At 41.7% G+C, this 14,206-nt stretch overlaps 1 protein-coding gene across 1 annotated transcript; it reads right to left on the reverse strand.

The window, feature by feature from the left end:
• Positions 1–502: 502 nt before the first annotated feature.
• Positions 503–4,304, reverse strand: LOC115005735 (kelch-like protein 18; the record flags this gene model as incomplete). The annotated part of the gene is made up of 2 exons (XM_029427685.1): positions 4,089–4,304; positions 503–633 (listed from the first exon to the last, which is right to left on the reverse strand). Coding segments are annotated over exons 1-2 (347 nt in total), but the record flags the coding sequence as incomplete, so codon positions are not given.
• Positions 4,305–14,206: the final 9,902 nt, after the last annotated feature.

A 14,206-nucleotide genomic window follows, 5' to 3' on the forward strand; every position in this document is an offset into this window, starting at 1 on the left:
GTGTTGCAGTAATAAAGAGTGTGTGTTGCAGTAATAAGGAGTGTGTGTTACAGTAATAAAGAGTGTGTGTTGCAGTAATAGAGTGTGTGTTACAGTAATAAAGAGTGTGTGTTGCAGTAATACAGAGTGTGTGTTACAGTAATAAAGAGTGTGTGTTGCAGTAATAAAGAGTGTGTGTTGCAGTAATAAAGAGTGTGTGTTATAGTCATGTGTGTTACAGTAACAAAGAGTGTGTGTTGCAGTAATAAAGAGTGTGTGTTACAGTAATAAAGAGTGTGTGTTGCAGTAATAAAGAGTGTGTGTTGCAGTAATAAAGAGTGTATGTTACAGTAATAAAGAGTGTGTGTTGCAGTAATAAAGAGTGTGTGTTACAGAAATAAAGAGTGTGTGTTACAGTAATAAAGAGTGTGTGTTGCAGTAATAAAGAGTGTGTGTTACAGAAATAAAGAGTGTGTGTTGCAGTAATAAAGAGTGTGTGTTGCAGTAATAAAGAGTGTGTTACCTGGGGTCCATGCCCTGCATCAGGATCTCGTCCTGTTTGCACTCCACCATGTCGTTGGTGAACATGGCGTGAAAGTACGGAATGGAGGCCGCCAGCACGATCCGGTGAGCGCTGAACTTATGATCCCCGACCTGCAGACAGGACAAGAACAGATATATACTGCATATATACAATATATACAATATACTGCATATATACAATATACTGCATATATACAATATATACAATATACTGTATATATACAATATACTGTATATATACAATATACTGCATATATACAATATACTGCATATATACAATATACTGCATATATACAATATACTGTATATATACAATATACTGTATATATACAATATACTGCATATATACAATATACTGCATATATACAATATACTGCATATATACAATATACTGCATATATACAATATATACAATATACTGCATATATACAATATATACAATATACTGCATATATACAATATATACAATATACTGCATATATACAATATACTGCATATATACAATATATACAATATATACTGCATATATACAATATACTGCATATATACAATATATACAATATACTGCATATATACAATATACTGCATATATACTGCATATATACAATATACTGCATATATACAATATACTGCATATATACAATATATACAATATACTGCATATACAATATATACAATATACTGCATATATACAATATACTGCATATATACAATATACTGCATATATACAATATATACAATATACTGCATATATACTGCATATATACAATATACTGCATATATACAATATACTGCATATATACAATATACAATATACTGCATATATACAATATATACAATATACTGCATATATACAATATACACAATATACTGCATATATACAATATACTGCATATATACAATATATACAATATACTGCATATATACAATATATACAATATACTGCATATATACAATATACTGCAAAATATAATATACTGCATATATACAATACACTGCATATAGACAATATACTGCATATATACAATATACTGCATATATACAATATACTGCATATAGACAATATACTGCATATAGACAATATACTGCATATAGACAATATACTGCATATATACAATATACTGCAAAATATAATATACTGCATATATACAATATACTGCAAAATATAATATACTGCATATATACAATATACTGCAAAATATAATATACTGCATATAGACAATATACTGCATATATACAATACACTGCATATATACAATATACTGCATATATACAATACACTGCATATATACAATATACTGCATATATACAATACACTGCATATAGACAATATACTGCATATATACAATACACTGCATATATACAATATACTGCATATATACAATACACTGCATATATACAATATACTGCATATAAACAGTGTTGTACGTACTTATACTGCAGTACAGTATTTACAGTGTTTTAAGTACTTATACTGCAGTACAGTATTTACAGTGTTGTACGTACTTATACTGCAGTACAGTATTTACAGTGTTGTACATAATTATACTGCAGAGAGTATTTACAGTGTTGTACGTACTTATACTGCAGTACAGTATTCACAGTGTTGTACGCACTTATACTGCAGTACAGTATTTAGTGTTGTACGTACTTATACTGCAGAGAGTATTTACAGTGTTTTAAGTACTTATACTGCAGTACAGTATTTACAGTGTTGTACGTACTTATACTGTAGTACAGTATTTGCAGTGTTGTACGTACTTATACTGCTGTACAGTATTTACAGTGTTGTCAGTACTTATACTGTAGTACAGTATTTGCAGTGTTGTACGTACTTATACTGCTGTACAGTATTTACAGTGTTGTCAGTACTTATACTGCAGTACAGTATTTACAGTGTTGTACGTACTTATACTGCTGTACAGTATTTACAGTGTTGTCAGTACTTATACTGTAGTACAGTATTTACAGTGTTGTACGTATTTATACTGCTGTACAGTATTTACAGTGTTGTCAGTACTTATACTGCCGAGAGTATTTACAGTGTTGTAAGTACTTATTCTGCAGTACAGTATTTACATTGTGCTGTCAGTACTTATACTGCAGTACAGTATTTACAGTGTTTTAAGTACTTATACTGCAGTACAGTATTTACAGTGTTGTACGTACTTATACTGCAGTACAGTATTTACAGTGTTGTACGTACTTATACTGCTGTACAGTATTTACAGTGTTGTCAGTACTTATAGCTGTAGTACAGTATTTACAGTGTTGTACGTATTTATACTGCTGTACAGTATTTACAGTGTTGTCAGTACTTATACTGCCGAGAGTATTTACAGTGTTGTAAGTACTTATTCTGCAGTACAGTATTTACATTGTGCTGTCAGTACTTATACTGCAGTACAGTATTTACAGTGTTTTAAGTACTTATACTGCAGTACAGTATTTACAGTGTTGTACGTACTTATACTGCAGTAGAGTATTTACAGTGTTTTAAGTACTTATACTGCAGTACAGTATTTACAGTGTTGTCAGTACTTATACTGCAGTACAGTATTTACAGTGTTTTAAGTACTTATACTGCAGTACAGTATTTACAGAGTTGTACGTAATTATACTGCAGTACAGTATTTACAGTGTTGTACGTACTTATACTGCCGAGAGTATTTACAGTGTTGTAAGTACTTATACTGCAGTACAGTATTTACAGTGTTGTAAGTATTTATACTGCAGTAAAGTATTTACAGTGTTTTAAGTACTTATACTGCAGTACAGTATTTACAGTGTTGTACGTACTTATACTGCAGTACAGTATTTACAGTGTTGTACGTACTTATACTGCAGTACAGTATTTACAGTGTTTTAAGTACTTATACTGCAGTACAGTATTTACAGTGTTGTACGTACTTATACTGCAGTACAGTATTTACAGTGTTTTAAGTACTTATACTGCAGTACAGTATTTACAGTGTTGTACGTACTTATACTGCAGTACAGTATTTACAGTGTTTTAAGTACCTATACTGCAGTACACTATTTACAGTGTTGTACGTACTTATACTGCAGTACAGTATTTACAGTGTTTTAAGTACTTATACTGCAGTACAGTATTTACAGTGTTGTACGTACTTATACTGCAGTACAGTATTTACATTGTGCTGTCAGTACTTATACTGCAGTACAGTATTTACATTGTGCTGTCAGTACTTATACTGCAGTACAGTATTTACATTGTGCTGTCAGTACTTATACTGCAGTAAGATATCTTGAGTACTTCACATGAAGTTAACCTGTCAGGTTGACTGTCAGTGTCTTATGTATCCCTCCGCTGCATAGACAGAAAGTAGAGCCGCTCGGAAACACCTGTAGCCGCCCCTCTTGATCCCCATGACAACCGGACAGCCAACCGGCAGCAGTTGAAAGGTCAAGGGTTACCTTTAATGATGCTAACAGTCTGTGGCGCTTTAATAATCCACTGTTAGCTTCTGTTAGCATGTTGTTAGCATATACACTGTTAGCAGCTAGCAGGCTAACTTCAGCCACTCGCTTGTCGTCAGTTTTACCTTGAGCGTGACGTCACAGAGTTTCCCCTGACGTCGAATCTCCTCCATGACGACATAGCCTCGTGCCGGCAGGTCGCTGACGGAGAAGTGAACTAAATCCTCGAGCTCTTCACACAGAACGTCTCCCATCGTCAGCAGCAGCACGAGCGGCGGAGCGGCACGGACTGAGCCCTGCGAGCCGCCGTACACTGAGAGACATCCAGCCACCGCCTTCATAGTAAAAGTCTGCTGTCAAACAGTTTATCGCGCTTTGAGCCTTCATAATAAAACACCACACCTACAGTATGTTGAGGTTTTCTTTCATTCAAAGAATGAAGAAACATTTCGAGAGAAGAAACAAAATGACAAGTATACATGAATAAATAAAATGAACATGAACACACATAAGAGGTTTACTTAGACTTTTACAGGTATACCATGTCCTATATTATATATAAATTATACAGAATATTTTTTATTAAGGGTTTTTAAATGTGATATTGTTTTAAGATATATGCTTATGTCTGTTTGTTTAAAATATATGTAAGATGGTATTTTTCATTTCATTTTATGAATGTAAAACTTGGCTGAAGTAATGTACAAACTAATTCTCCCTAGGTCCTTTTTTGTTCAATTCAAAATAATAATAATTTAAGTTTAAGTTGTGACAATAATTTATCTTTTAAAAAAATAGTATCTGTAATTTTGAAATCCTACTAGAAAAAATTTGGGGGGCTTTTTAAGGTAGAAGACAATATATGAGGATAAGTATTTTATAATCAATCTCATAAATTATAATGTTCAATGTTTCAGGACAATAAAATAAATAAATAAAAGCTATTAAAACTGAGACTGGGTTCCCAATTTAATGTTTTAACTTAAGTTACAATCGTAACAAACGTAATATCTGCATGTTTTATAGCACCGCGGCTCCCACACCCACCTGAGGCAGGCCGGGTCGAGGCGAGGTCACACCTGAAACTGGCAGGAAGCAGGAAGGACAGCACGTCAGAACACACACCTGCACACACCTGCACCGCCCAGCAGGAGGCGGGTGGAGTTAAAAACAAGCTGATAGGACGATCACTGTCATCATGAATCTGCAGTATAGGTAGTATGCAAACATGTGACAAAACTGTGTGACGTATGCATGCTACGCCATGTTGGTTGGAAAACAAATCAACAATGGCGTCTAAAGCGAACAACAATACAATTCCCGTCTTCTTCAAAGTATTTTGACTCTCTGGAGTCCTCTGCAAGGGCAGGATTCAGAGAAAAAGTCCAAATTTGCGGCCGTGACCCGTGCACACTAAAGCCGTCGGATTATATTGAGGGTTTGGATTCATTACTGCCGATTGAATATCCGGATATTGTGAACTACCTTGTGCTACAAACGTCGTGGGAAACCAACGCACAAATAAAGGCATACAAAAGCTTAGATGCTTATAATTTCTTTGTTTCTGGCTGGGTTGGTAGTCTTCTTACCAAACCAGTGAAAGATGACAGGGTGCTCGTCTATGCCCGTGTAAATCACTCACAAAGAGCTCGAGATACACCGCTCAAGCCGTGGTTTGTAAGTGAGAAGAGCGGCGATGTTATCCTCGCACACTGTGATTGTATGGCTGGAGTAAGCGAAGCATGTTCTCACATTGGTGCTTTGCTTTTCGCAAGTGAAGTAGTCTCAAGAATAAGCAAAACAAAAACATGCACAGAAGAAAAGAGCAAATGCCATCACATGTAAAGAAAGTGTCTTATTTACCAGTCAGCGATGTGTCTTTTAGACCCAATTCCAACTAAACTGTTTAAAGAAGTTTTACCCTTAATCAACACCTCGTTATTAAATATGATCAACCTGTCTCTATTATCTGGCTACGTACCAAAATCCTTTAAAGTAGCTGTAATAAAACCACTTCTTAAAAAGCCTGGTCTTGATCCAGAGGTATAGGCCAATATCTAACCTTCCCTTTCTCGCTAAGATCCTCGAGAAAGCAGTCGCAAAACAGTTGTGTGACTTTTTACATAATAATAGTTTATTTGAGGTTTTTCAATCTGGATTTAGAGTTCATCATAGCACAGAGACGGCACTGGTGGAAGTGACCAATGACCTTCTATTGGCATCAGACAAAGGACTTGTCTCTGTTCTTGTCTTGTTAGACCTCAGTGCTGCTTTCCACACTGTTGATCATGACATTCTACTACAGAGACTGGAACATTGTGTTGGCATAAAAGGAACCGCACTAAGCTGGTTTAAGTCCTATTTATCTGAGCGATCTCAATTTGTACTTGTTAACGATAAATCCTCCATGACAGCCAAAGTCAGTCTTGGAGTTCCGCAGGGTTCTGTACTTGGACCAATTCTATTCACCTTATATATGCTTCCTTTGGGCAATATTATAAGGAACCACTCTATAAACTTTCATTGTTATGCAGATGATACCCAATTATATCTATCAATTAAACCAGATGAAACCAATCAATTGGCTAAACTTCAAGCCTTAAGGACATACAAACTTGGATGTCTAGCAACTTCTTGATGTTAAACACAGACAAAACTGAAGTTATTATATTTGGCCCTAAACGCCTCCGAAACGCATTTTCTAATGACATAGAAGATCTGGACGGCATTAACTTGGCCTCCAGCACCACTGTAAGGAATCTTGGCGTCATCTTTGATCAAGATCTGTCGTTTAACTCCCACATAAAACAAATCTCAAGGACTGCCTTCTTTCATCTACGTAACATTGCAAAAATAACATCCTGTCTCAAAATGATGCAGAAAAACTAGTCCATGCATTTGTTACTTCAAGGCTGGATTACTGCAACTCATTGTTATCAGGTTGTCCCAAAAAGTCGCTTAAGACTCTTCAGTTGATCCAAAATGCAGCGGCACGTGTATTGACTAGAACAAGGAAACGGGATCATATTACTCCTGTATTAGCTGCACTGCACTGGCTCCCGGTAAAATACAGAATAGAATTCAAAATCCTTCTCCTGACTTACAAATCAATTAATGGTCAGGCTCCAGCATATCTTAAAGATCTCATAGTACCTTATAAACCAACTAGAGCATTACGCTCCCAGACTGCACGGTTACTTGTGGTTCCTAGAGTCTCTAAGAGTACAATGGGAGCCAGAGCCTTCAGCTATCAAGCTCCTCTCCAGTGGAACCAGCTTCCAGTTTGTGTTCGGGAGGCAGACACACTCTCCACATTTAAGAGTAGGCTAAAGACTTTCCTTTTTGATAAAGCTTATAGTTAGGGCTGGCTCAGGTTTGCCCTGGATCAGCCCCTAGTTATGCTGCTATAGGCTTAGACTGCCGGGGAACACCTCCCTGCTCTCTTCCTTCTCTTCCTCTCTCCTCCCCTCCCTCTCTCTTCTTCTCCCTCTCTACCTGTATGCATTTATGTAAATGTTTGTTACTAACTTACCATCCGGGGTATCATCCCCGGAGTGTCTGTCTCTCATGTGGCAGGTTGCCACTAATAAGTTTTGCGTCAGGATCATGAATCGTGACAGCGCCTGCTGACCTGGTCCTGCTGGACACCGGGAAGCCTTGTTGACATTTTCCTGGATTCATCCATACTTTCTATTTCTTTTTTTTTTCAACACAACATAATTTCTGTCAAATGTTGTATTTGTACTATGTTGTTTATCCTGTACACACGACATCTATTGCACGTCTGTCCGTCCTGGGAGAGGGATCCATCCTCAGTTGCTCTCCCTGAGGTTTCTTCCATTTTTTCCCCCTTTAATTTTGGGGTTTCTTTTAGGAAGTTTTTCCTTGTGCGATGCGAGGGTCTGAGGACAGAGGATGTCGTAACCTGTACAGTCTGTAAAGCACACTGAGACAAATGTATAATTTGTGATATTGGGCTATACAAATAAATTTGATTTGATTTTTGATTTGATTTGGAGAAGTAAGGTCTTACAGTGTTCGGGTATATCATAAGCACAAATGTTTAACGTAAACATTGAAAACATAGCTTTAGCATGAGCTCTTACCAGATATAAAGTGGACGCCACATACACAGGTGAATTGTGCTTTTTCTTCTGTTAAGTCCTCACGAGTTATGTTGCTAAACCAGCGTACGGCATTCGGTAGACAGCAACTCATCCCTCTTTTGTGGATCGTTGTTTTTGATGATGTAGGAAATCTAAAGAACCGTTTCTCTGGGTCACGAGTGGCGTTATTATCACAATTATACATTACATACATTTACATATTTCTTTCAATCTTAGACGTTTAAATACAAAGAAAATTACGAAGCATTGCAGCAACTCCCACGTGTACGGCCGCAGACTTGGTTGTGTATATCATCCAACATGGCTGATTTACGGATTGGGACATAAGCGTGACGTCATATGCACACGATCTATTCAGCTAGTTAAAGTGTGTGCATGTGTGTGTGTGTGTGTGTGTGTGTGTGTGTGTGTGTGTGTGTGCGTGTGCGTGCATGCATGCATGCGTGTGTGCGTGCGTGTGTACAGGTATCTCTCTGCAGGCAGGAGATCTGTTATGTGATCTTACCTGTGATGATACCTGGAGCCTGAGCAGCCATGACTCCCACAGGAAGTGCAGCCAGAGCTCCAAGCACCGACACTCCCACCGACTCCTGAACGCACCACACAACTAAATATATTCAAGTACATCCATCCATCCATCCATCGTCTACCACTTGTCCGGGATCGGGTCACTGGGGCAGCAGCTCCAGTAAGGAACTCCAATCTTCCGTTCTCCAGGCCACATCCTCCAGCTCCGACTGGGGGATCCTGAGGCGTTCCCAGGCCAGTGAGGAGATATAATCTCTCCACCGAGTCCTGGGTCTTCCCCGGGGTCTCCTCCCAGCTGGACGTGCCTGGAACACCTCCCTAGGGAGGCGCCCAGGTGGCATCCTTACTAGATGCCCGAACCACCTCAACTGGCTCCTTTCAACGTAAAGGAGCAGATTTTGAGGTGCTGATCCTCATCCCAACCGCTTCTGTAAGGTTCGCTGGAACCGACAGAACTGAACCCAAAAGGACGACACAGAGACAGGCAGAATATAATATAGTTCAGTTTACTCAGTAATCCAGGCAGGGTCAAATACCGGTAAATCAGTCCAAAAGGCAAACAAATCCAGTAAGGAGCAGGCAGAAGAATCGGAGTCCAGAAACAGGCAGGCAGGGTCAAAACGGGCAGGTCAGGAAAACTAAACAGGTAAACTAGACGATCGCTGGAGAGCTTGGCAGGAAAACACAAGACAATCTGGCAGGGAACAAGTGGGAGAGAACTGGTATATATCCTCTGAGAGGGCTAATGAGAGAATGAGAAGCAGGTGAGGAGATGGGCTGTGGAAACCAGGTGAGGGGAATAAGTTGATTGCAGGCAGTGAGGATGAACCAGGATCTGAAATGATAAGAGAATTACTGACAAGGTGAAAACAAACTAATAGTGGGTGGAACACGTGACAGCTTCACACTCGGCTGTGAACTGATCCAGTGACTGTTGAAGGTCACAAACCAATGATGCCATAAGGACCACATCATCTGCAAAGAGCAGCGATGAGATCCTCAAGTCACCGAACTGCAACCCCTCTCCTCCATGACTACGCCTCGATATCCTATCCATGAAAATCATGAACAGGATTGGTGATAAAGAGCAGCCCTGGCGGAGGCAAACATTTACTGGGAACGAGTCCGACTTACTGCCAAGTACACAACTCTCGCTTTGGGCGTACAGGGATTGGATGGCCCTCAGAAGTGACCCCCTCACCCCATACTCCCGCAGCACCTCCCACAGTATCACCCGGGGGACCCGGTCATACGCCTTCTCCAGATCCACAAAACACATGTAGACCGGATGGGCGTACTCCCAGGCCCCCTCCAGGATCCTTGCAAGAGTAAAGAGTTGGTCTGTTGTTCCACGACCAGGACGGAATCCGCATTGTCCCTCTTCAATCAGAGGTTCGACTACCGGCCGAACCCTCCTTTCCAGTACCTTGGAGTAGACTTTACCAGGGAGGCTGAGAAGTGTGATACCCCTGTAGTTGGCACACACTCTCTGGTCCCCCTTTTTAAATAGGGGAACCACCACCCCGGTCTGCCAACCCCTAGGCACTGTCCCAGACTTCCACGCAATGTTGACGAGGCGTGTCAACCAAGACAGCCCCTCAACACCCAAAGCCTTCAGCATTTCTGGACGGATCTCATCAACCCCTGCGGCTTCCTCAAAGTGCTCCTTCCACCGGCCGATAACCTTCTCAGTCAAAGTCAGCAGGGTCCCACCCTTGCTGTACACAGCTTGGATGGTTCCTCGCTTCCCCCTCCTGAGGTGCCGGATGGTTTTCCAGAAGCACTTTGGTGCCGACCGAAAGTCCTTCTCCATAGCTTCTCCGAATTTCTCTCACACCCGCTGCTTTGCCTCTGACACGGCAGAGGCTGCCGGCCTTCTAGTCCTTCGGTACCCTGCAACTGTTTCCGAAGTCCTCCCGGATAACATAACCCGGAAGGACTCCTTCTTCAGTCGGACAGCTTCCCTGACCACCGGGGTCCACCACGGTGTTCGAGGGTTACCGCCCCTTTGACCTTGAGACCACAGCTCATCACTGCAGCTTCAGCAATAGAGGTTTTGAACATCGCCCACTCAGGTTCAATGCCCCCAACCTCCACAGGGATGTCTGAAAAGCTCCGCCGAAGGTGTGAGTTGAAGATCCCCAGGACAGGGGCTTCCTCCAGACGTTCCCAGTTCACCCGCACTACCCGTTTGGGTTTACCAGGTCTGTCCAGAGTCTTCCCCCACCCCTTGATCCAACTCACCACCAGATGGTGATCAGTCGAAAGCTCCGCCCCTCTCTTCACCCGAGTGTCCAAAACATGCGGCCTCAGATCAGATGATACGATTACAAAATCGATCATTGACCTTTGGCCTAGGGTGCTCTGGTACCACGGTATTGGTATTCAAGTACAGTGTAACATATATTAAGTACTGTAGAAATGATATTAAATACAGTGTAAAATATTTTTATAAATGTATAAAACATGAAATATTGTGTAAAACATATGTAAAAATGTGTAAATAATATGAAATACTGCAGTACTTGTAGTCATTACTGTGTGTGGTTTGTGTGCGGAGCTTCACGAGTTACCTGAGCAGTGATCTTGGCAGCGGCGGGGACCCCAAGGAGTACAGAGAGCTGACACAGGACTTTGCCCTCCGGTGCCAGAGGAACCACCTCCTGCTCAACGCAGGGAAGGCTAGAGAGCTGGTGGTGGACTTCAGGAGGCGACATCATTGCTCCTAACACCAGTGAACGTATTCACCTGAACAGTAAACTGGTCAGATAACAGCTGCTCTGTTTAAGAAGGGACAGAGCAGCTGAGGAGACTGAGGTCTTCTGGAGTGCAGGCTCCTGAAGACCTTCTCTGACTCGATTTTTTATAACTTCTGCAATTGTCACTGTCATGTGCAAAATGTACTTTTACGACTCTGTACTTTTACTAAATGTTTTATTTTTTTTATTATTGTGTATTCGCCACTTTACTTTCTTGTTCTTTTGCTGTAACAAGGTACATTTCCCCGTTGTGGGACTAATAAAGGATTTCTGATTCTGATTCTGAAACAGGTGTTTCAGAATCAGAATCAGAAATCCTTGAGCCTTCATGGAGGCGACGGCGTCCTGAGCCCTCTCGTACTCTGGAGACAGAGTTTACAGACGATGTTCATCATGCTACAACCATCATGTCCCTTCTTTGAGCCGGGACACTGAGATCCCCGTCTCCCGTCTGTCCTGCTGACCCGTCCGCTCACATTCTGCAGGGTTGCTCCAACATTAGCCTCGTGGTGATAAATGCTCACTGATGAAGCCATAGCCTCTGTAGCGTCCGGTGCTCGGCTCTCACGCCAACATGAAGGACTTGATCTTTCCAAAGGCCTCGAAGACGCTCTGGATGTCCTCGTCGGACAGGTCGGGGTGGACAGACGCCACGTAGATCCTGTTAAAGGTCTGCACTTCCTCCGCTAGCTGGTCGATGATGGGCTGAGCCTGGCCGATGTTACTGGGCCTCCTGACCTGCACGACGAGCAGCAGAGCCGGGATTTTCATTTTAAATGTGCGAATATTGTAAGAGCTGTTCTTCCACCATAACTAATGAAACAAACGTTTGCTCACGTACCAACACAAACACAATAAGCTACAATCCAGAAGTTATGCATGATTTAAATGTGGCTATTGTCTAGTGGGTGTTTCACTGCTGTTAATGAGGAAAAATCTCTGTTTAATATATGGCATGGCATGTGGTTTTGTGCTGTGATGAACATTTGGTCGTGGGTCGTGTCACAAATGTCAAAAGAAATTATCAAAAAAATCCAAATTGTGTTTCTTAAATATTTATGGCATTATATCTGTTAAACTGCAGAGATACATTCTGAATTCATTCGACTTCCTGCCATGACGGTGCTCTTTCCACAGATATTGCAGGACTCTATATTGCCCTATATATGTGTGATGAAGAAACCTTTAATCATCATCCAAAAATAAAAGTTCTAACGTTTAATCACCTGGCTGATAAAGTTGTTCTTTGTATCTGCGGAAACCTGCCAACTATATGTCCGACCCAGACAAACACTTTATTGAATTAACGTCTCCAGATCAGCTCATAGTTTTACCTGCAAAGCACTTGCCTCTCTTGCTGACTCGGCTCACCGTCGTCCTGCTACCTGAGTTGTCAATCTTTCAGTATTTGCCTGTTACATCACGAGCCAACACGAGCCCACCTGCTCGTCCAGCCGGGTCTTTCCGTCCCGGTGGGGTCAGCCCTGAAGGGCTCTAGTTGGACTTCTTTGCTAGCCACCATCTGGTTTACCTTCGTTCTCTGAGCAGGATGGTAAGGCTAACCGGCCTGTAGCCTCTCCAGGCTACCTCTGCTCCTCACCAGACTGTCGGTGTGATGCACGGTTATGGTGTGGATTCCCTGGTGGATACTCCTGGGGTCGCATCTCCTTCCCAGGACACTTGGCTCTCTGTTAATGCTAATCCTGCCTTTAGATCTTCAACCTTAACAACCATCTGCACCAACAAACAACAGATGAATCCTTCTAATCTCCACCCCCTTCTTCAGTCCTCTCAGCCTATCACAGAGCAACGTCACCTGAAACTGGCTTTGCTCAACACTTGTTCACTCAACAATAAAAGCTTCACTATGAATTAATTAATTACTGATTATAATCTGAAAACAGGCACAAACCTCAAGACTATTTCTCACTAGCCCAGACCACACCCACAGGATTCACATACTTGTAGAAATCTTGAGGGGCGGGGAGGTGGTGCTGTTAACAGGAAGGACATTAACACAACCACCATTTTCCTTCCTGACACATTTCCTTCAAACTCTCTGGTCCCACTCTCTTGGTCACTGCCATTATCTACCTTGTTTACTCCTGAACTCCATAAAATTAAATCTCATCTCATGCATCTCTAGGCCTACGCAGACTACCTTCAACAATACAAAGACACTCTCAGCGACTGCTCACACCTCATCCACGCCGGCTCTTCCAACCCCCTGGCTCTCTTTTCCACAATTAGCAGACTTCTCAAACTGACAGACCTACAGATCTGTCACAGTCGGGATGAAAAGCTCCACCTGTGTTCTGGATCCCATCTCCGCACTCTTCACAGACACCATCAACTCCTCCTTGACTCGATCCTGACATTGTGGGTAATTTCCGCACATAGCGCCAATTTCCCCTTTCTGTCAAAAATACTGGGCCGTGTTCTCACAGCACAGCCCTCCTCAAAGTCACCGGCGACCTCCTCCTCTCCGCTGGACTCCTCAGCATCTCGTCCTTGACCTCACTGCTGCTTCGACTCCATTAACCACAGCATTCTTCTCTCCCGCCATGAATCCTCCCTCAACATCACCGGCACTGCCATCTCCTGGCTAAGGTCATACCTCACAAACAGACAAAGTTCATCAACTTTAACACCTCCTCCCCCGCACCCCTGTCCCAAGGCATCCCCCAGGGTTCGGTGTTTGGTCCCCTCCTGTTCACCCTCAACCTTCTCCTCCTTGGTAACTTTGTCCACTGCAATGTCGATGACGTCCAGCTCTATATTTTCAGTAAATCCACCACCAGAGTAACTCACTCTAACCAGCTGCCTCAC

This window comes from Cottoperca gobio, unplaced genomic scaffold (genome assembly GCF_900634415.1).
Source record: "Cottoperca gobio unplaced genomic scaffold, fCotGob3.1 fCotGob3_359arrow_ctg1, whole genome shotgun sequence".
Taxonomy (NCBI): Eukaryota; Metazoa; Chordata; class Actinopteri; order Perciformes; family Bovichtidae; genus Cottoperca; species Cottoperca gobio.